This window comes from Ranitomeya imitator, chromosome 2 (assembly GCF_032444005.1).
Source record: "Ranitomeya imitator isolate aRanImi1 chromosome 2, aRanImi1.pri, whole genome shotgun sequence".
Lineage (NCBI taxonomy): Eukaryota > Metazoa > Chordata > Amphibia > Anura > Dendrobatidae > Ranitomeya > Ranitomeya imitator.
Window position 1 is genome coordinate 642314692 of NC_091283.1, and position 21561 is coordinate 642336252.

The window sequence follows — 21561 nt, forward strand, 5'->3', positions numbered from 1 at the left end:
ACAATGGGTCTGAGGATCTCATCCCGGTATAACTGCATTTTTAGGTTTTATTGTTCTCAACACATTGTCCTCAATGAATAAAGACTTGCAAGTGGAATACGTCATGCACTGATATTTAGGATGTGGTATTTTAGTACCCCCTATATTATCTTGAGATATAGATAGATAGATAGATAGATAGATAGATAGATAGATAGATAGATAGATAGATAGAGTACAGACCAGAAGTTTGGACACACCTCGTTTATGGGGAATTATATACTTAACAAAAAAGTGTGAAACAACTTATGTCTTATAGTCTAGGTTCTTCAAAATAGCCACCTTTTGCTTTGATGACTGCTTTGCACACTCTTGGCATTCTCTTGATGAGCTTCAAGAGGTAGTCCCCAGGAATGGTTTTCACTTCACATGTATGCCCTGTCAGGGTTAATAAGTGGGATTTCTTGCCTTATTAATGGGGTTGGGACCATCAGTTGTATTGTGCAGAAGTCTGGTGGATACACAGCTTATAGTCCTACTGAATAGACTGTTAGAATTTGTATTATGGCAAGAAAAAAGCAGCTAAGTAAAGAAAAACGAGTGGCCATCATTACTTTAAGAAATGAAGGTCAGTCAGTCCGAAAAATTGGGAAAACTGAAAGTGTCCCCAAGTGCAGTTACAAAAATCATCAGGCGCTACAAAGAAACTGGCTCACATGAGGACCGCCCCAGGAAAGGAAGACCAAGAGTCACCTCTGCTTCTGAGGAGAAGTTTATCCGAGTCACCAGCCTCAGAAATCGCAGGTTAACAGCAGCTCAGATTATAGACTAGGTCAATGCCACACAGAGTTCTAGCAGTAGACACATCTCTACAACAACTGTTAAGAGAAGGCTTTGTGCAGCAGGCCTTCACGGTAAAATAGCTGCTAGGAAACCTCTCCTAAGGACAGGCAACAAGCAGAAGAGACTTGTTTGGGCTAAAGAACACAAGGAATGGACATTAGACCAGTGGAAATCTGTGCTTTGGTCTGATGTGTCCAAATTTGAGATTTTTGGTTCCAACCACCGTGTCTTTGTGCGACGCAGAAAAGGTGAATGGATGGACTCTACATGCCTGGTTCCCACCGTGAAGCATGGAGGAGGAGGTGTGATGGTGTGGGGGTGCTTTGCTGGTGACACTGTTGGGGATTTATTCAAAATTGAAGGCATACTGAACCAGCATGGCTACCACAGCATCTTGCAGCAGCATGCTATTCCATTCGGTTTGCGCTTAGTTGGACCATCATTTATTTATCAACAGGACCATGACCCCAAACACACCTCCAGGCTGTGTAAGGGCTATTTGACCAAGAAGGAGAGTGATGGGATTCTGCGCCAGATGACCTGATCTCCACAATCACCAGACCTGAACCCTATCGAGATGTTTTGGGGTGAGCTGGACCGCAGAGTGAAGGCAAAAGGGCCAACAAGTGCTAAGCATCTCTGGGAACTCCTTCAAGATTGTTGGAAGACCATTTCCGGTGACTACCTCTTGAAGCTCATCAAGAGAATGCCAAGAGTGTGCAAAGCAGTCATCAAAGCAAAAGGTGGCTACTTTGAAGAACCTTGAATATAAGACATATTTTCAGTTGTTTCACACTTTTTTGTTAAGTATACAATTCCACATGTGTTAGTTCATAATTTTGATGCCTTCAATGTACAGAAAAATCTTTAAATGAGAAGGTGTGTCCAATCTTTTGGTCTGTACTAATAAATACTCGAGTACAAGCCGAGATTTTCAGCCCATTTTTTTTTGCTGAAAGTCCCCCTCTCGGCTTATACTCGAGTCATACGCAGGGGTCGGCAGGGGAGGGGGAGCTGTCATGATCCCAATGGCAGGGGATCACAAAAGGACAAGCACAAAAAACAAAACAAGCTCTAGGGTGATGGAAACTGAGCTGACCGCGATCCTGAACCTAAACACACAACTAGCTGTAGCCGGGGAACGTGCCTACGATGATTCCTAGACGTCTCGCACCAGCCGAAGGACTAACTTCCCCTATTAGAAGAAACACAGACCTCTCTTGCCTCCAGAGAAACACCCCACAGAAATAGCAGCCCCCCACATGTAATGACGGTGAAATGAGAGGAAAGCACATACGTAGTTATGAAAACAGATTCAGCAAAATGAGGCCCGCTAAAGCTAGATAGCAGAGGATACAAAAGTGAACTGCGCGGTCAGCGAAAAACCCTACAAAAAACCATCCTGAAATTACTTGAACTCATGTGCCAACTCATGGAACATGAGGAGTAATATCAGCCCACTAGAGCAACCAGCAAAAAGGAATCACATATCTGCAAGCTGGACTAAGACAAAAATTAAGCAAAACGTGGAACAGGAAAATCAAAAACTTAGCTTGTCCTGAAGATTACAGAAGCGGGAAGCAGAGGTAACAAGACACACTGATTACATTGATAGCCAGCGAGGAAATGACAAGAAAGCCAGGTTAAATAGGAAACTCCCATATCCTGATAGAACAGGTGGACACCAGAGACCGCAGAAAACACAAGTCACCCAGTACCATCTGTAACCACCAGAGGGAGCCCAAAAACAGAATCCACAACAGTACCCCCCCCCTTGAGGAGGGGTCACCGAACCCTCACGAGAACCACCAGGGCGACCAGGATGAGCCCTATGAAATGCACGGACCAAATCAGCAGCATGAACATCAGAGGCAACCACCCAAGAATTATCCTCCTGACCATAACCCTTCCACTTGACCAAATATTGGAGTTTCCGTCTGGAAACACGAGAATCCAAGATCTTCTCCACAACATACTCCAATTCTCCCTCCACCAGCACCGGAGCAGGCGGTTCAAGCGAAGGAACAACAGGTACCTCATACTTCCGCAACAAAGACCGATGGAACACATTATGAATAGCAAACGATGCCGGGAGATCCAAACGAAACGACACAGGGTTAAGAATTTCCAAGATCCTATAGGGACCGATGAACCGAGGCTTGAACTTAGGAGAAGAGACCTTCATAGGAACAAAACGAGAAGACAACCACACCAAGTCCCCAACACGAAGTCGAGGACCCACGCGGCGACGGCGATTAGCAAACTGCTGAGCCCTCTCCTGGGACAACTTCAAATTGTCCACCACATGACTCCAAATCTGATGCAACCCATCCACCACCATGTCCACTCCAGGACAATCAGAAGGCTCCACCTGACCAGAGGAAAAACGAGGATGAAACCCCGAATTACAAAAGAAAGGAGAAACCAAGGTAGCAGAACTAGCCCGATTATTAAGGGCAAATTCGGCAAGCGGCAAAAAGGTAACCCAGTCATCTTGATCAGCAGAAACAAAACACCTTAAATAAGTTTCCAAGGTCTGATTAATTCGTTCCGTCTGGCCATTCGTCTGAGGATGGAATGCAGACGAAAAGGACAAATCAATGCCCATCTTAGCACAGAACGTCCGCCAAAATCTAGACACAAACTGGGATCCCCTGTCAGAAACGATGTTCTCCGGAATCCCATGCAAACGAACCACGTTCTGAAAAAACAGAGGGACCAACTCAGAGGAGGAAGGTAACTTAGGCAAGGGTACCAGATGAACCATCTTAGAAAAGCGGTCACACACAACCCAGATGACGGACATTTTTTGAGAGACAGGGAGATCCGAAATAAAGTCCATGGAAATGTGCGTCCAAGGCCTCTTCGGGATAGGCAAAGGTGACAACAATCCACTGGCGCGAGAACAGCAAGGCTTAGCCCGAGCGCAAACTTCACAAGACTGCACAAAAGAACGCACATCCCTCGACAAGGAAGGCCACCAAAAAGACCTGGCCACCAAGTCTCTAGTACCAAATATTCCAGGATGACCTGCCAACGCAGAAGAATGGACCTCGGAGATGACTCTACTGGTCCAATTATCCGGAACAAACAGTCTTTCAGGCGGACAACGATCAGGTTTATCCGCCTGAAACTCCTGCAAAGCACGTCGCAAGTCTGGGGAGACAGCCGACAAAATCACCCCATCCCTAAGGATACCAGTGGGCTCAGAATTTCCAGTGGAGTCAGGCACAAAACTCCTAGAAAGAGCATCCGCCTTCACATTCTTTGAACCTGGCAGGTATGAAACCACAAAATCGAAACGGGAGAAAAACAGTGACCAACGAGCCTGTCTAGGATTCAGACGCTTGGCAGACTCAAGGTAAATCAGATTTTTGTGATCAGTCAAGACCACCACACGATGTCTAGCACCCTCAAGCCAATGACGCCACTCCTCAAATGCCCACTTCATGGCCAAAAGCTCCCGATTACCAACATCATAATTCCGCTCAGTGGGCGAAAACTTTCTAGAAAAGAACGCACATGGCTTCATCACTGAGCAATCGGAGCTTCTCTGCGACAAAACCGCCCCAATCTCGGAAGCATCAACCTCAACCTGAAAAGGAAGCGAAACATCTGGCTGACGCAACACAGGAGCAGAAGAAAACCGGCGCTTAAGTTCCTGAAAGGCCTCCACAGCCGCAGGAGACCAATCAGCAACATCAGCACCCTTCTTAGTCAAATCCGTCAAAGGCTTAACAACACTAGAAAAATTAGTTATGAAACGACGATACAAATTAGCAAAGCCCAAGAACTTCTGTTGACTCTTAAGAGATGTAGGCTGCGTCCAGTCACAAATAGCCTGAACCTTGACGGGATCCATCTCAATAGTAGAAGGGGAAAAAATATACCCCAAAAAAGAAATCTTCTGGACTCCAAAGAGACACTTTGAACCTTTTACAAACAAAGAATTGGCCCGCAGGACCTGAAACACCTTCCTGACCTGCTGAACATGGGACTCCCAGTCATCAGAAAAAAACAAAACATCATCCAAATACACAATCATAAATTTATCCAGATATTCACGGAAAATATCGTGCATAAAGGACTGGAAGACAGAAGGAGCATTAGAAAGTCCAAAAGGCATCACCAAATACTCAAAATGGCCCTCAGGCGTATTAAATGCGGTTTTCCACTCATCACCCTGCTTTATCCGCACAAGATTATACGCACCCCGAAGATCAATCTTAGTGAACCATTTAGCCCCCTTAATGCGAGCGAACAAATCAGTCAACAATGGCAAAGGATACTGATATTTGACTGTAATCTTATTCAAAAGACGGTAATCTATACAAGGCCTCAAGGAACCATCTTTTTTGGCCACGAAAAAAAAACCTGCTCCCAAAGGGGACGAAGATGGACGGATATGTCCCTTTTCCAAGGACTCCTTAACATAATCCCGCATAGCAGTATGCTCTGGCACTGACAGATTGAACAAACGTCCTTTAGGAAATTTACTGCCAGGAATCAAATCTATAGCACAATCGCAATCCCTGTGAGGAGGAAGCGAATTGAGCTTAGGCTCCTCAAAAACATCCCGATAATCAGACAAAAATACAGGAACCTCAGAAGGAGTAGATGAAGCGATAGAAATCGGAGGTGCATCATCATGAACCCCCTGACATCCCCAGCTTAACACAGACATCGTTTTCCAGTCCAAGACTGGGTTATGAGTTTGTAACCATGGCAGACCAAGCACTAAGACATCATGTAAATTATACAGTACCAGGAAGCGAATCACCTCCTGATGAACGGGAGTCATACGCATGGTCACTTGTGTCCAGTACTGAGGTTTATTCATAGCCAAAGGTGTAGAGTCAATTCCTTTCAAAGGAATAGGGACTTCCAGAGGCTCCAGACTAAACCCACAGCGGTTGGCAAATGACCAATCCATAAGACTCAGGGCAGCGCCTGAATCCACATAGGCATCGACGGAAATGGCTGATAATGAACAAATCAGAGTCACAGACAGAATGAACTTAGACTGTAAAGTACTAATGGCAACAGACTTATCAACCTTTTTTGTGCGTTTAGAGCATGCTGATATAACATGAGCTGAATCACCACAATAAAAACACAACCATTTTTCCGCCTATAGTTTTGCCGTTCACTTCTGGACTGAATTCTATCACATTGCATTGTCTCAGGTGCCTGTTCAGAAGACACCGCCAAATGGTGCACAGGTTTGCGCTCCCGTAAACGCCGATCAATCTGAATAGCCATAGTCATAGACTCATTCAGACCTGTAGGCGCAGGGAACCCCACCATAACATCTTTAATGGCCTCAGAAAGGCCATCTCTGAATCTTGCAGCCAGGGCGCACTCATTCCACTGAGTAAGCACCGACCATTTCCGAAATTTCTGACAATATATTTCTGCTTCATCTTGCCCCTGAGAGAGAGCCAATAAAGCTTTTTCAGCCTGAATCTCTAGGTTAGGTTCCTCATAGAGCAAACCCAATGCCAGAAAAAACGCATCCACATTGAGCAACGCAGGATCCCCTGGTGCCAATGCAAATGCCCAATTCTGAGGGTCACCCCGCAGTAAAGCTATAACAATTTTGACTTGCTGAGCAGGGTCTCCAGAGGAGCGAGATTTCAAAGAAAGAAACAACTTGCAATTGTTCCTAAAATTCAGAAAACTAGATCTATCTCCAGAAAAAAACTCTGGGATAGGAATTCTAGGTTCAGACACAGGAGCATGTACAACAAAATCTTGTATATTTTGAACCTTAGCAGCAAGATTATTCAGGCTGGAAGCCAAACTCTGGATGTCCATGATAAACAGCTGAGGTCAGAGCCATTCAAGGATTAAGAGGAGGTAAGACGCAGCCAGGCTGCAATTAAGGCTAGGCAGCAAACTCTGAGGGGAGAAAAAAAAAAAAACTTCCTCAAACTACTTTTCCTCCTACTTCAGCCAATACGATTACCACTTTGGGCCGGCTATACTGTCATGATCCCAATGGCAGGGGATCACAAAAGGACAAGCACAAAAAACAAAACAAGCTCTAGGGTGATGGAAACTGAGCTGACCGCGATCCTGAACCTAAACACACAACTAGCTGTAGCCGGGGAACGTGCCTACGATGATTCCTAGACGTCTCGCGCCAGCCGAAGGACTAACTTCCCCTATTAGAAGAAACACAGACCTCTCTTGCCTCCAGAGAAACACCCCACAGAAATAGCAGCCCCCCACATGTAATAACGGTGAAATGAGAGGAAAGCACATACGTAGTTATGAAAACAGATTCAGCAAAATGAGGCCCGCTAAAGCTAGATAGCAGAGGATACAAAAGTGAACTTCGCGGTCAGCGAAAAACCCTACAAAAAACCATCCTGAAATTACTTGAACTCATGTGCCAACTCATGGAACATGAGGAGTAATATCAGCCCACTAGAGCAACCAGCAAAAAGGAATCACATATCTGCAAGCTGGACTAAGACAAAAATTAAGCAAAACGTGGAACAGGAAAATCAAAAACTTAGCTTGTCCTGAAGATTACAGAAGCGGGAAGCAGAGGTAACAAGACACACTGATTACATTGATAGCCAGCGAGGAAATGACAAGAAAGCCAGGTTAAATAGGAAACTCCCATATCCTGATAGAACAGGTGGACACCAGAGACCGCAGAAAACACAAGTCACCCAGTACCATCTGTAACCACCAGAGGGAGCCCAAAAACAGAATCCACAACAGGGAGCGGGGGCTGTCTAATTATACTCACCTACTCCTGGTGCGGTCCCTGCTTCTTCCAGCGCTGCACATTCTTCTTGTACTGAGCGGTCACATGGTACCGCTCATTACAGTAATGAATATGCGGCTCCACCTCCCATAGCCGCATATTCATTACTGTAATGAGCGGTAACGGTGACCGCTCAGTACAGGAAGAATATGCAGAGCTGGAAGAAGCAGGGACTGCACCGCGCCAGGAGCAGGTAAGTATACGGGGAGGAGGAGCGCAGCGCTGCGCGATATTTACCTCTGCTCGTTCCGGTGCGGCTCCGTCATCAGCGTCCTCTGGCTGTGACGCTGGTCAGTGCGCGCCCTCTGCTGAAAGTCAGTGCTAGACGGAGCCGCACCCGAACGAGGAGCAGGTAGAAGTGCCGGGGTCCTGAGCGACGGAGAGGTGAGTATATGATTTTTTTTTTTTTATCGCAGCCACAGCATATGGGGCAAGTGACTGTATGGAGCATCTGTATGGGGCCATAAAGCTTGTGCAGAACTACAAGGGGCAAGTCACTGTATGGAGCATCTTATGGGGCCATAACACTTGTGCAGCACTATAAGGGGCAGTGTCTGTATGGGGCCATAACGCTTGTGCAGCATTATAAGGGGCAGTGTCTGTATAGAGCATCTTATGGGGCCATACCGATTGTGCAGCACTATAAGGGGCAAGTGGTTGTATGGAGCATCTTATGGGGCCATAACGATGGTGCAGCACTATAAGGGGCAGTGACTGTATGGAGCATCTTATGGGGCAATAACGATTGTGCAGCACTATAAGGGGCAGTGACTGTATGGAGCATCTTATGGGGCCATAACGATTGTGCAGCATTATATGGGGCAAGTGTCTGTATGGAGCATCTTATAGGACCCTTATTACCGTTTATGCAGGATTATATGGGGCATATTTTAATACGGAGCATTTAATAGGGCCCATCAAACTGTATGGAGCATTATATGGGGCTCCTCATTCAATATGGATATTCAAAAACACTTTACCTACTGATGTCTCAATTAATTTTACTTTTATTGGTATCTATTTTTACTTTTGACATTTACCGGTAGCTGCTGCATTTGCCACCCTAGGCTTATACTCGAGTCATTAAGTTTTCCCAGTTTTTTGTGGCAAAATTAGGGAGGTCGGCTTATACTCGAATATATATATATATATATATATATATATATATATATATATATATATATATATATATATATAAATATATATATATATATATATATATATATATATATATATATATATATATATATACACACACTAGATGGTGGCCCGATTCTAGCGCGTCAGGTATTCTACAATATGTATTTATGTATGTATATAGCAGCCACATAGTATATAGCACAGGCCATGTAGTATATAGCAGACAAATAATATGTGGCCTGTGCTATATACTATGTGGCTGCTATATACATACATATTGTAGAATACTTGATGCGTTAATACAGGCCACGCAATATATAACAGTGGCCATGCAGTATATAACACAGCCACGTAGTATATAACACAGCCCACGCAGTATATAGCGGCCACGTAGTATATAACACAGCCCACGCAGTATATAACGGCCACGTAGTATATAACACAGCCCACGCAGTATATAGCGGCCACGTAGTATTAACACAGCCCACGCAGTATATAGCAGCCACGTAGTATATAACACAGCCCACGCAGTATATAGCAGCCACGTAGTATATAACACAGCCCACGCAGTATATAACAGTGGCCACGTAGTATATAACACAGCCCACGCAGTATATAACAGTGGCCACGTAATATATAGCATAGCCCACGCAGTACATAACACAGCCCACATAGTATATAACACTGCCTATATATTTTTTTTTCCAGAAAAATAATCTTTTACTAATTAAATACATGTACAGTAAGCTGCACACACTGTACTTATTGTGCATGTCACTGACCTCTAAATGTCCATGTATATTTACTGTATGTAGTCCATCTAGTCTAACCTGTCTGTGTGAATTTCATGCACGCGGCAGATGAATTGCCGGCTTTTAAAAAGATATGTGCGTGTAAGAATCAGACCGCACTCACACTGTCTGCAGTGCAACTTTGTTCTCCCACCCATAGACTTGCATTGGCGAGACTCGGCCGATATACGCGTACAATCGCAGCATTCGGCAATGTCACTCGCACGCTGAATGCGCCTGAGAAAATATACGCTGATGTGATCAGCCCCATAGATTACCACTGAGCACTACGTGATGTTTTCTCGCATAACACTTGTCCGTATCATACGCTACTGTGACTCCGGCCTTACTCACAATCTCAGTGAATCTTTTCTACCGAAACCGGTCAGTGATTACTTGTTGCCATGGCAACGGGAGGTATTTTTGTCTGGTCCAAACATTCCAGGTCAGATATTGATCAGTACCGCCTCGCCTGCACGCGGAGATTAGATAGACAAGGGCGGCGGTTACCCATAGCAACCAATACGGTAATTTACTTATGTAAACAAAATGCAAGAGCTGGCGTCTTATTGGTGGCTCCGCTCTCCAGATGTTGTGCCCTCCGCGCCCTCCATCTGGGCAGGGACCAGCTGTGCTGACCTGTGCTGCTCTCCACACAGCCTCGAATTGGGAACTTTCTCCATTGTTGCAAAACATTGGAACAGAACATTGGAAGCATCTTGTAGAGACTCCCCTCCTACCACTTACATGAGGCTGGAGGAGTGCCTTGTGACACAACACCACTGCTACCTGCACACGTCCTCGGTGTGAGGAGCCTGCAGCCGCCCGGCAGTCGGTGCCCCAGAGTGTGCGCTCCTCACCTCCAATCGGTCCCAGGGAGAGCGCGACCCTCCAAGCCCTTAGATGCAAAATTGGAGTGAAATGAAGGACCTGTCGTGACGTCATGATCACGTGATTAATCGTACACATAGGCGGAGTCGCGCAGGACCTGACCACGTGGTCAGTCACGTGTCTGGGAGGAGTCACGTAAGATGTTACTGTCCTACGTGATAAGTCACAGGTGTGGGAGGAGTCAGGCTCCAGCTGGGACACAGTAGCGCTGTCTCCGTTCTTCTGCCCCCTGGTGGTGGTGCCTGACCCCAGCGCACACAGGACACGGCTGCACGTACAGGAAGCTTCGATGTTTAGGAAGGGTCAGCCATAAGGGAGCAGAGCTGACGCTGTCGTCCAGGCAGGAGGCAGATAACACCGTACAGCGTACACTCAGGCCCCTACTCATACACCAGCCTCAATAATGGGCGAGCAGGCATAAGACATGCCGAACTCATTATCAGAGGCGTGTGCCTCACCACAAAGGTTACTCCATACACGGACTAGAGGAACGGTTCTGGCAACATTGACAAGTGGGTGGAGTTACACCCGTGCAGCTCAGCCTATTTTGGTGGAGCTACTTCAAAACATCACACGTCACTGAGCATTGCACAAAAAATGTTCTAACTATTCATAGTTTTATGACAATTTCTGGCATAACGTCAGGATTCAGTATAGAGGGAAAGAAAGCACACCTGATAGGGTACTATAATCAGTATAGATCCCAGAGGACAGTCGGACCAAGTCGTTATAGAAACGTAGAAAGAACAGCGCTCCATCCGGGTGTAGAATTTCTTAGAACAAATTTATTAAAGCCATAATCAAGCAACGTTTCGACCGGTATACGGTCTTTGTCAAGCATAAAACACAACAGGGGCAGCCATCTTAAATAGCAAGGGTGCCACACAGTGCACCAATCACCATCGATCACCTCCCCCACATATAATACATAACATCTAGAAAAAAACAGACATCAATATTCAATATCTACATGTATCACAAATGAACCATCTTATAATATAAAAAACACCACAAAACGCCGTACAGATGCAGAGTTACTCCCATATTCATCCTGGATTCATACGGTGTTCTTTCCTGTATATCCGTTTCCATAGGGACACTCAGCCAATCATAGGATCCGTTGTCGATGTGTCCATGTCTCCAGGGGCGATCAACCAATAATGTCCTCCGATCTATGCAGTCTCACAGAGGTCACCCAACCCAGCGCCAGTCATTGGGGCAATATCCTATCCAGGTCAATCAACTCACCAAACAGAGCGCATAGATCCGCGCAGCCGCACAGGCAATGAATAGGACACCGCTCACGGCCGTGACCGCGATCCGCCCACCACGCATACCGCGCGTGCGCAACACAGGCACCCAGAACCCAAGTGCCGCATGTATGCGCAGGCGCGCCACACCGATGTTCGGACACCGCCACAGATCCGAAGACGCCGCCCCCTCATATGTCCTGAGAGCGCAACGGCCACCAAGTGTGCGGACTGCCAGCAGGAACATAGAAGGCACTAGTAGTGATGCACTAACGCATCACTATCAGGGTGATCTACACACGAGTCCTCGATCTGTAAATCAAATACAAAAAGCACAACCCACATATAGGACACTAAAAAAGCCCCCCTCATATATAACGATCAAAACAGAGGTAACATATGAACAACACTACCACAGAACATATGGAGAACCCCATCCGTCCCATCACATAAAAGCATCATACCAATAGATTTGCACGGCTACACATGTGAAAAAAACCACCAAACCATATAGACACTGAGGCAATCAAATAGCACAACGGAGACAGGAATAGCTATAAATATCCATTCATTCATATTTCTCACAAAGGAAATCCTTCCGATACTAGAAGATCCATCTCCATCACCCTATGATCGTCCCAGTGTCTACAAAATATAAATAAAATCATAACATAAAAAATGTCAAATGAACAAATGTCTATTAAAAGCAAACATCTACTGACGAATACCCTGCACAAGGGAATAGAACCAGATTAAACACAAGATAACAGATTGAAATCCAAATTTAAACCCTTAGGCTGTAACGTACCCAATGTGTAAATCCATCTCATCTCTTTTTTCTTTAATATTTGCACCCTATCACCACCTCTCCTTAACACGGGGACACTATCAATGACCCGGAAGCGAAGTTGATTCACAGAGTGTCTCATTTCCATAAAATGCTTAGGGATTGGTAAGTCTGTTAGGCCTGTTCTGATCGTACTTTTATGCTTGCTAATACGAATTTTGACTGCTGTAGTTGTCTCGCCTATATACGCCAGGCCACATGGGCAAACAATCATGTATATTACATAACTGGACAAGCAAGTATACCTTTCTTTCAAACTGATTTTTCTACCAGTATGAGGGTGATGAAAAACATCACCTTTCAGCATGTTGTTGCAACAGGCACAACCCAGACACGGAAAATTACCGAGCCTGGTTGTGCCCAAAAGTTGTTGTACCGGGGTTCTCTCAGATCCGACATCAGACCTTACTAATTTGTCCTTTAGATTCCGCCCCCTTCTGAACGACATCATCGGTGGTGACCTAAAGCCATCAATGGCCGGCAGGCCACGTTGGAGAAACGACCAGTGTTTTTTCAAGACCCATCCAATCTGGTTACTGGCAGAGTTATAAGTAGACACAAAGGGGATGCGCACATCAGGTGGTCTACTAAGTGGTTTCTTACCGATCCCGTCTCGTGCTATACCGCGGGCCTTAATCCTAAACCCATCCACCACCGTCCTTGGGTATCCCCTTTGTAAAAATTTTTTACACATCTCCTCCAGTCTTTGGTCGACTTTCTCCTCATCAGACACGATGCGTCTAACACGTATGAGTTGACTCCATGGCAGAGAACCCACCATTCTCCTAGGGTGATTACTATCAAACAATAAAAGGCTATTCCTATCAGTCCCCTTGATGTAAATGTCAGTCCTCAACATGCCTCCCTCTTTATAGACCAAGGTGTCCAAAAACTGTATCTGAGTGACAGAATGGGTAAGGGTAAACTGCAATTCGGGGTACACACTGTTGATCTCCCCCCAAAATTCCTCCAGTTCTTTCAACTCCCCATCCCATACAACAAAAATATCATCAATGTACCGCCACCAGGCTCTGACGTGGCGCCAGAAGATGGAATTGTACACGAACCTGTCCTCGAATACCGCCATATAGATGTTAGCATAAGTAGGGGCCACATTGGACCCCATGGCGGTACCCCTAAGCTGCTGGAAATATTCATCACCGAAGAGGAAAAAATTCCTCCTCAGGATGAACTCCAGCAGCGTGAGGACAAGCCGTGCACACTCCGGGGCCACGTCAGAGCCCGATAGCGCACTAGACACTGCTTCTAGCCCCTTCTCATGCTCAATGGACGTATACAATGACGTCACATCGAACGAGGCCAGGATAGTAGAATCAGAAACCGTTACATCACGGATTTTATCAAGAAAATCACTCGTATCTCGGATAAATGACTTAGTTCTTACAGCAAACGGTCGTAATACCTTATCCAAAAAAATCGCCGTTTTGTTGAATAATGAACCTCTACCGGATACTATAGGCCTGCCGGGTGGGTTATTTAGATCTTTATGGATCTTCGGTAATATATATATCACGGGCACTATAGGTGCATCAACAATCAAGTATTCTGACAACTTGTGGTCAATGAGTCCCATAGCAAGGGAATCACTGACCACAAGTTGTAATTCTCTCTGAAGACAAGGAGTAGGGTTAGATGATAATCTCTCATACACCAAATGGTCATTCAATTGCCTACGAATTTCCGCCTTATATTTGCTAGTATCCATAACCACCACCGCTCCGCCCTTATCGGCCGGTTTAATGGTTAATGCGGTGTTCTTTGCTAATTTCTCAAGAGTCGACTTCTCCAGCAAAGTCATATTGTGTCTGGACCTCGGTTTAAAACTAGTTCTGATCTTCTCAATATCTCTTTGTACAAGTTCAATATAGGACTCCACAAAGTGGTTCCTATTCGGTGGTTGGAATCTGCTTTTATTATAAAGTCCCACCTGTTGTAATGAGAAGCCGTTGGTTGGCTCCTCGATCTCCACATTACCACCCACAACCTTACCGGAGAAAAACGATGTCAGCCTCAATCGCCTAAAAAAGGCTTGTAAATCGACCTCAATGTTAAACCAGTCTGGACAATTCGAAGGACAAAACGACAAACCCTTAGACAGTACTTTAAGTTCCACTTGTGATAATTCAACAGATGAGATATTTACCACCAATTTGTCTTCGGTTACTGGATCTCCCTCATATTCCTTGTTCTCATCGCAGTATTGCGTATTTGTCGCTGATCCTTCGATGCTCCTTTGTTTCCTGTGCCTCCTGCCACCTCGGCGACCCCGTCTCCTGGAACGGTTCTGTCGACCGGTCCTCTCCCTAAAAAAGGGGCGGGTCTGGTATTATGCCCAGTTGTAGATTCGTCCGTGGAATCCGATTCCGCCGTTGTAAAGCCAAAATTCGACTGCTTCCTCCCTTGCTGTTTCTTGTATTTTCTTTGGGTCATCGATCTCCCACGCCCATTACCGGGATTCTGGTTGGTCCTCGTCTGCCAGGCGAAGACCCGACCCACTCTGTAATCCTCTGCATCACGGAACCACTTATTCCTTTTTGTAGTCTCGATCTCACTCCTGTATTTCACGAGATTCTCCTCAATCTTCGTTTTAAGGGGGCCCCACCCCTGTGCTGTCAGCTGTGTTGTTATCTTTAACTCAAGATCACTTATAGTTTTCTTCAGTAGTTCCATCTCCTTTTTGAGAAATTCAATATTGAGGAGCATGATGTCAAAAGCATACTTATTAGAGATAGACTCAAACTTAGTGCAAAATTGCGCATTATCGGGTAACAGAGTAGGTCTCAGGTGTGGCCGAAGTCCCCTCGGAATCCTCCGGACTTTATAGTATTCCGTCAGGGTTACAACGTGGAGTTCCAGAGAGATTAATCTTCTCCTCTCATTCTCCCATTTTTTCTTAAGCATGTCTGCCGTCGGTGTACTTAAAAAGGCAGTATCCAAGCTCGACCCAGATAAAATACGTGCAGCATCATCGTCAGTATATGAAAAAAACATGGCATTTTCTAGATCACCCATTTCTAGACTAGCACTTGCCTCCATATTAATGTCCAAGGTGCACGTCAGTCCTGGTTCCAATAGTCCAAAAGAGTAAATAGCGGCTGACAGCACTCTACATCGGAGCGCCCGTTCACCATCCAGGGAACCGTCCCGGATCCAATGTAGTCAGAGAAACGTAGAAAGAACAGCGCTCCATCCGGGTGTAGAATTTCTTAGAACAAATTTATTAAAGCCATAATCAAGCAACGTTTCGACCGGTATACGGTCTTTGTCAAGCATAAAACACAACAGGGGCAGCCATCTTAAATAGCAAGGGTGCCACACAGTGCACCAATCACCATCGATCACCTCCCCCACATATAATACATAACATCTAGAAAAAAACAGACATCAATATTCAATATCTACATGTATCACAAATGAACCATCTTATAATATAAAAAACACCACAAAACGCCGTACAGATGCAGAGTTACTCCCATATTCATCCTGGATTCATACGGTGTTCTTTCCTGTATATCCGTTTCCATAGGGACACTCAGCCAATCATAGGATCCGTTGTCGATGTGTCCATGTCTCCAGGGGCGATCAACCAATAATGTCCTCCGATCTATGCAGTCTCACAGAGGTCACCCAACCCAGCGCCAGTCATTGGGGCAATATCCTATCCAGGTCAATCAACTCACCAAACAGAGCGCATAGATCCGCGCAGCCGCACAGGCAATGAATAGGACACCGCTCACGGCCGTGACCGCGATCCGCCCACCACGCATACCGCGCGTGCGCAACACAGGCACCCAGAACCCAAGTGCCGCATGTATGCGCAGGCGCGCCACACCGATGTTCGGACACCGCCACAGATCCGAAGACGCCGCCCCCTCATATGTCCTGAGAGCGCAACGGCCACCAAGTGTGCGGACTGCCAGCAGGAACATAGAAGGCACTAGTAGTGATGCACTAACGCATCACTATCAGGGTGATCTACACACGAGTCCTCGATCTGTAAATCAAATACAAAAAGCACAACCCACATATAGGACACTAAAAAAGCCCCCCTCATATATAACGATCAAAACAGAGGTAACATATGAACAACACTACCACAGAACATATGGAGAACCCCATCCGTCCCATCACATAAAAGCATCATACCAATAGATTTGCACGGCTACACATGTGAAAAAAACCACCAAACCATATAGACACTGAGGCAATCAAATAGCACAACGGAGACAGGAATAGCTATAAATATCCATTCATTCATATTTCTCACAAAGGAAATCCTTCCGATACTAGAAGATCCATCTCCATCACCCTATGATCGTCCCAGTGTCTACAAAATATAAATAAAATCATAACATAAAAAATGTCAAATGAACAAATGTCTATTAAAAGCAAACATCTACTGACGAATACCCTGCACAAGGGAATAGAACCAGATTAAACACAAGATAACAGATTGAAATCCAAATTTAAACCCTTAGGCTGTAACGTACCCAATGTGTAAATCCATCTCATCTCTTTTTTCTTTAATATTTGCACCCTATCACCACCTCTCCTTAACACGGGGACACTATCAATGACCCGGAAGCGAAGTTGATTCACAGAGTGTCTCATTTCCATAAAATGCTTAGGGATTGGTAAGTCTGTTAGGCCTGTTCTGATCGTACTTTTATGCTTGCTAATACGAATTTTGACTGCTGTAGTTGTCTCGCCTATATACGCCAGGCCACATGGGCAAACAATCATGTATATTACATAACTGGACAAGCAAGTATACCTTTCTTTCAAACTGATTTTTCTACCAGTATGAGGGTGATGAAAAACATCACCTTTCAGCATGTTGTTGCAACAGGCACAACCCAGACACGGAAAATTACCGAGCCTGGTTGTGCCCAAAAGTTGTTGTACCGGGGTTCTCTCAGATCCGACATCAGACCTTACTAATTTGTCCTTTAGATTCCGCCCCCTTCTGAACGACATCATCGGTGGTGACCTAAAGCCATCAATGGCCGGCAGGCCACGTTGGAGAAACGACCAGTGTTTTTTCAAGACCCATCCAATCTGGTTACTGGCAGAGTTATAAGTAGACACAAAGGGGATGCGCACATCAGGTGGTCTACTAAGTGGTTTCTTACCGATCCCGTCTCGTGCTATACCGCGGGCCTTAATCCTAAACCCATCCACCACCGTCCTTGGGTATCCCCTTTGTAAAAATTTTTTACACATCTCCTCCAGTCTTTGGTCGACTTTCTCCTCATCAGACACGATGCGTCTAACACGTATGAGTTGACTCCATGGCAGAGAACCCACCATTCTCCTAGGGTGATTACTATCAAACAATAAAAGGCTATTCCTATCAGTCCCCTTGATGTAAATGTCAGTCCTCAACATGCCTCCCTCTTTATAGACCAAGGTGTCCAAAAACTGTATCTGAGTGACAGAATGGGTAAGGGTAAACTGCAATTCGGGGTACACACTGTTGATCTCCCCCCAAAATTCCTCCAGTTCTTTCAACTCCCCATCCCATACAACAAAAATATCATCAATGTACCGCCACCAGGCTCTGACGTGGCGCCAGAAGATGGAATTGTACACGAACCTGTCCTCGAATACCGCCATATAGATGTTAGCATAAGTAGGGGCCACATTGGACCCCATGGCGGTACCCCTAAGCTGCTGGAAATATTCATCACCGAAGAGGAAAAAATTCCTCCTCAGGATGAACTCCAGCAGCGTGAGGACAAGCCGTGCACACTCCGGGGCCACGTCAGAGCCCGATAGCGCACTAGACACTGCTTCTAGCCCCTTCTCATGCTCAATGGACGTATACAATGACGTCACATCGAACGAGGCCAGGATAGTAGAATCAGAAACCGTTACATCACGGATTTTATCAAGAAAATCACTCGTATCTCGGATAAATGACTTAGTTCTTACAGCAAACGGTCGTAATACCTTATCCAAAAAAATCGCCGTTTTGTTGAATAATGAACCTCTACCGGATACTATAGGCCTGCCGGGTGGGTTATTTAGATCTTTATGGATCTTCGGTAATATATATATCACGGGCACTATAGGTGCATCAACAATCAAGTATTCTGACAACTTGTGGTCAATGAGTCCCATAGCAAGGGAATCACTGACCACAAGTTGTAATTCTCTCTGAAGACAAGGAGTAGGGTTAGATGATAATCTCTCATACACCAAATGGTCATTCAATTGCCTACGAATTTCCGCCTTATATTTGCTAGTATCCATAACCACCACCGCTCCGCCCTTATCGGCCGGTTTAATGGTTAATGCGGTGTTCTTTGCTAATTTCTCAAGAGTCGACTTCTCCAGCAAAGTCATATTGTGTCTGGACCTCGGTTTAAAACTAGTTCTGATCTTCTCAATATCTCTTTGTACAAGTTCAATATAGGACTCCACAAAGTGGTTCCTATTCGGTGGTTGGAATCTGCTTTTATTATAAAGTCCCACCTGTTGTAATGAGAAGCCGTTGGTTGGCTCCTCGATCTCCACATTACCACCCACAACCTTACCGGAGAAAAACGATGTCAGCCTCAATCGCCTAAAAAAGGCTTGTAAATCGACCTCAATGTTAAACCAGTCTGGACAATTCGAAGGACAAAACGACAAACCCTTAGACAGTACTTTAAGTTCCACTTGTGATAATTCAACAGATGAGATATTTACCACCAATTTGTCTTCGGTTACTGGATCTCCCTCATATTCCTTGTTCTCATCGCAGTATTGCGTATTTGTCGCTGATCCTTCGATGCTCCTTTGTTTCCTGTGCCTCCTGCCACCTCGGCGACCCCGTCTCCTGGAACGGTTCTGTCGACCGGTCCTCTCCCTAAAAAAGGGGCGGGTCTGGTATTATGCCCAGTTGTAGATTCGTCCGTGGAATCCGATTCCGCCGTTGTAAAGCCAAAATTCGACTGCTTCCTCCCTTGCTGTTTCTTGTATTTTCTTTGGGTCATCGATCTCCCACGCCCATTACCGGGATTCTGGTTGGTCCTCGTCTGCCAGGCGAAGACCCGACCCACTCTGTAATCCTCTGCATCACGGAACCACTTATTCCTTTTTGTAGTCTCGATCTCACTCCTGTATTTCACGAGATTCTCCTCAATCTTCGTTTTAAGGGGGCCCCACCCCTGTGCTGTCAGCTGTGTTGTTATCTTTAACTCAAGATCACTTATAGTTTTCTTCAGTAGTTCCATCTCCTTTTTGAGAAATTCAATATTGAGGAGCATGATGTCAAAAGCATACTTATTAGAGATAGACTCAAACTTAGTGCAAAATTGCGCATTATCGGGTAACAGAGTAGGTCTCAGGTGTGGCCGAAGTCCCCTCGGAATCCTCCGGACTTTATAGTATTCCGTCAGGGTTACAACGTGGAGTTCCAGAGAGATTAATCTTCTCCTCTCATTCTCCCATTTTTTCTTAAGCATGTCTGCCGTCGGTGTACTTAAAAAGGCAGTATCCAAGCTCGACCCAGATAAAATACGTGCAGCATCATCGTCAGTATATGAAAAAAACATGGCATTTTCTAGATCACCCATTTCTAGACTAGCACTTGCCTCCATATTAATGTCCAAGGTGCACGTCAGTCCTGGTTCCAATAGTCCAAAAGAGTAAATAGCGGCTGACAGCACTCTACATCGGAGCGCCCGTTCACCATCCAGGGAACCGTCCCGGATCCAATGTAGTCAGAGAAACGTAGAAAGAACAGCGCTCCATCCGGGTGTAGAATTTCTTAGAACAAATTTATTAAAGCCATAATCAAGCAACGTTTCGACCGGTATACGGTCTTTGTCAAGCATAAAACACAACAGGGGCAGCCATCTTAAATAGCAAGGGTGCCACACAGTGCACCAATCACCATCGATCACCTCCCCCACATATAATACATAACATCTAGAAAAAAACAGACATCAATATTCAATATCTACATGTATCACAAATGAACCATCTTATAATATAAAAAACACCACAAAACGCCGTACAGATGCAGAGTTACTCCCATATTCATCCTGGATTCATACGGTGTTCTTTCCTGTATATCCGTTTCCATAGGGACACTCAGCCAATCATAGGATCCGTTGTCGATGTGTCCATGTCTCCAGGGGCGATCAACCAATAATGTCCTCCGATCTATGCAGTCTCACAGAGGTCACCCAACCCAGCGCCAGTCATTGGGGCAATATCCTATCCAGGTCAATCAACTCACCAAACAGAGCGCATAGATCCGCGCAGCCGCACAGGCAATGAATAGGACACCGCTCACGGCCGTGACCGCGATCCGCCCACCACGCATACCGCGCGTGCGCAACACAGGCACCCAGAACCCAAGTGCCGCATGTATGCGCAGGCGCGCCACACCGATGTTCGGACACCGCCACAGATCCGAAGACGCCGCCCCCTCATATGTCCTGAGAGCGCAACGGCCACCAAGTGTGCGGACTGCCAGCAGGAACATAGAAGGCACTAGTAGTGATGCACTAACGCATCACTATCAGGGTGATCTACACACGAGTCCTCGATCTGTAAATCAAATACAAAAAGCACAACCCACATATAGGACACTAAAAAAGCCCCCCTCATATATAACGATCAAAACAGAGGTAACATATGAACAACACTACCACAGAACATATGGAGAACCCCATCCGTCCCATCACATAAAAGCATCATACCAATAGATTTGCACGGCTACACATGTGAAAAAAACCACCAAACCATATAGACACTGAGGCAATCAAATAGCACAACGGAGACAGGAATAGCTATAAATATCCATTCATTCATATTTCTCACAAAGGAAATCCTTCCGATACTAGAAGATCCATCTCCATCACCCTATGATCGTCCCAGTGTCTACAAAATATAAATAAAATCATAACATAAAAAATGTCAAATGAACAAATGTCTATTAAAAGCAAACATCTACTGACGAATACCCTGCACAAGGGAATAGAACCAGATTAAACACAAGATAACAGATTGAAATCCAAATTT

General features: G+C 45.4%; 1 protein-coding gene across 4 annotated transcripts in view; it reads right to left on the bottom strand.

Moving 5' to 3' along the window:
- Nucleotides 1-10548, bottom strand: part of LOC138665358 (zinc finger protein 3-like) — a 54984-nt gene extending 44436 nt beyond the window's left edge. The window contains exon 1 of one of the 4 annotated variants that reach the window (XM_069752764.1): nucleotides 10282-10548. Coding sequence is in view for 1 of the 4 variants with exons in the window: in XM_069752763.1 (XP_069608864.1) it covers nucleotides 10395-10479 (85 nt within the window). In the remaining 3 variants the exon portion in view is untranslated. The remainder of the gene's footprint in view (nucleotides 1-10281) is intronic. The other 3 variants (XM_069752766.1, XM_069752763.1, XM_069752767.1) reach the window with 3 other exon arrangements.
- Nucleotides 10549-21561: the final 11013 nt, after the last annotated feature.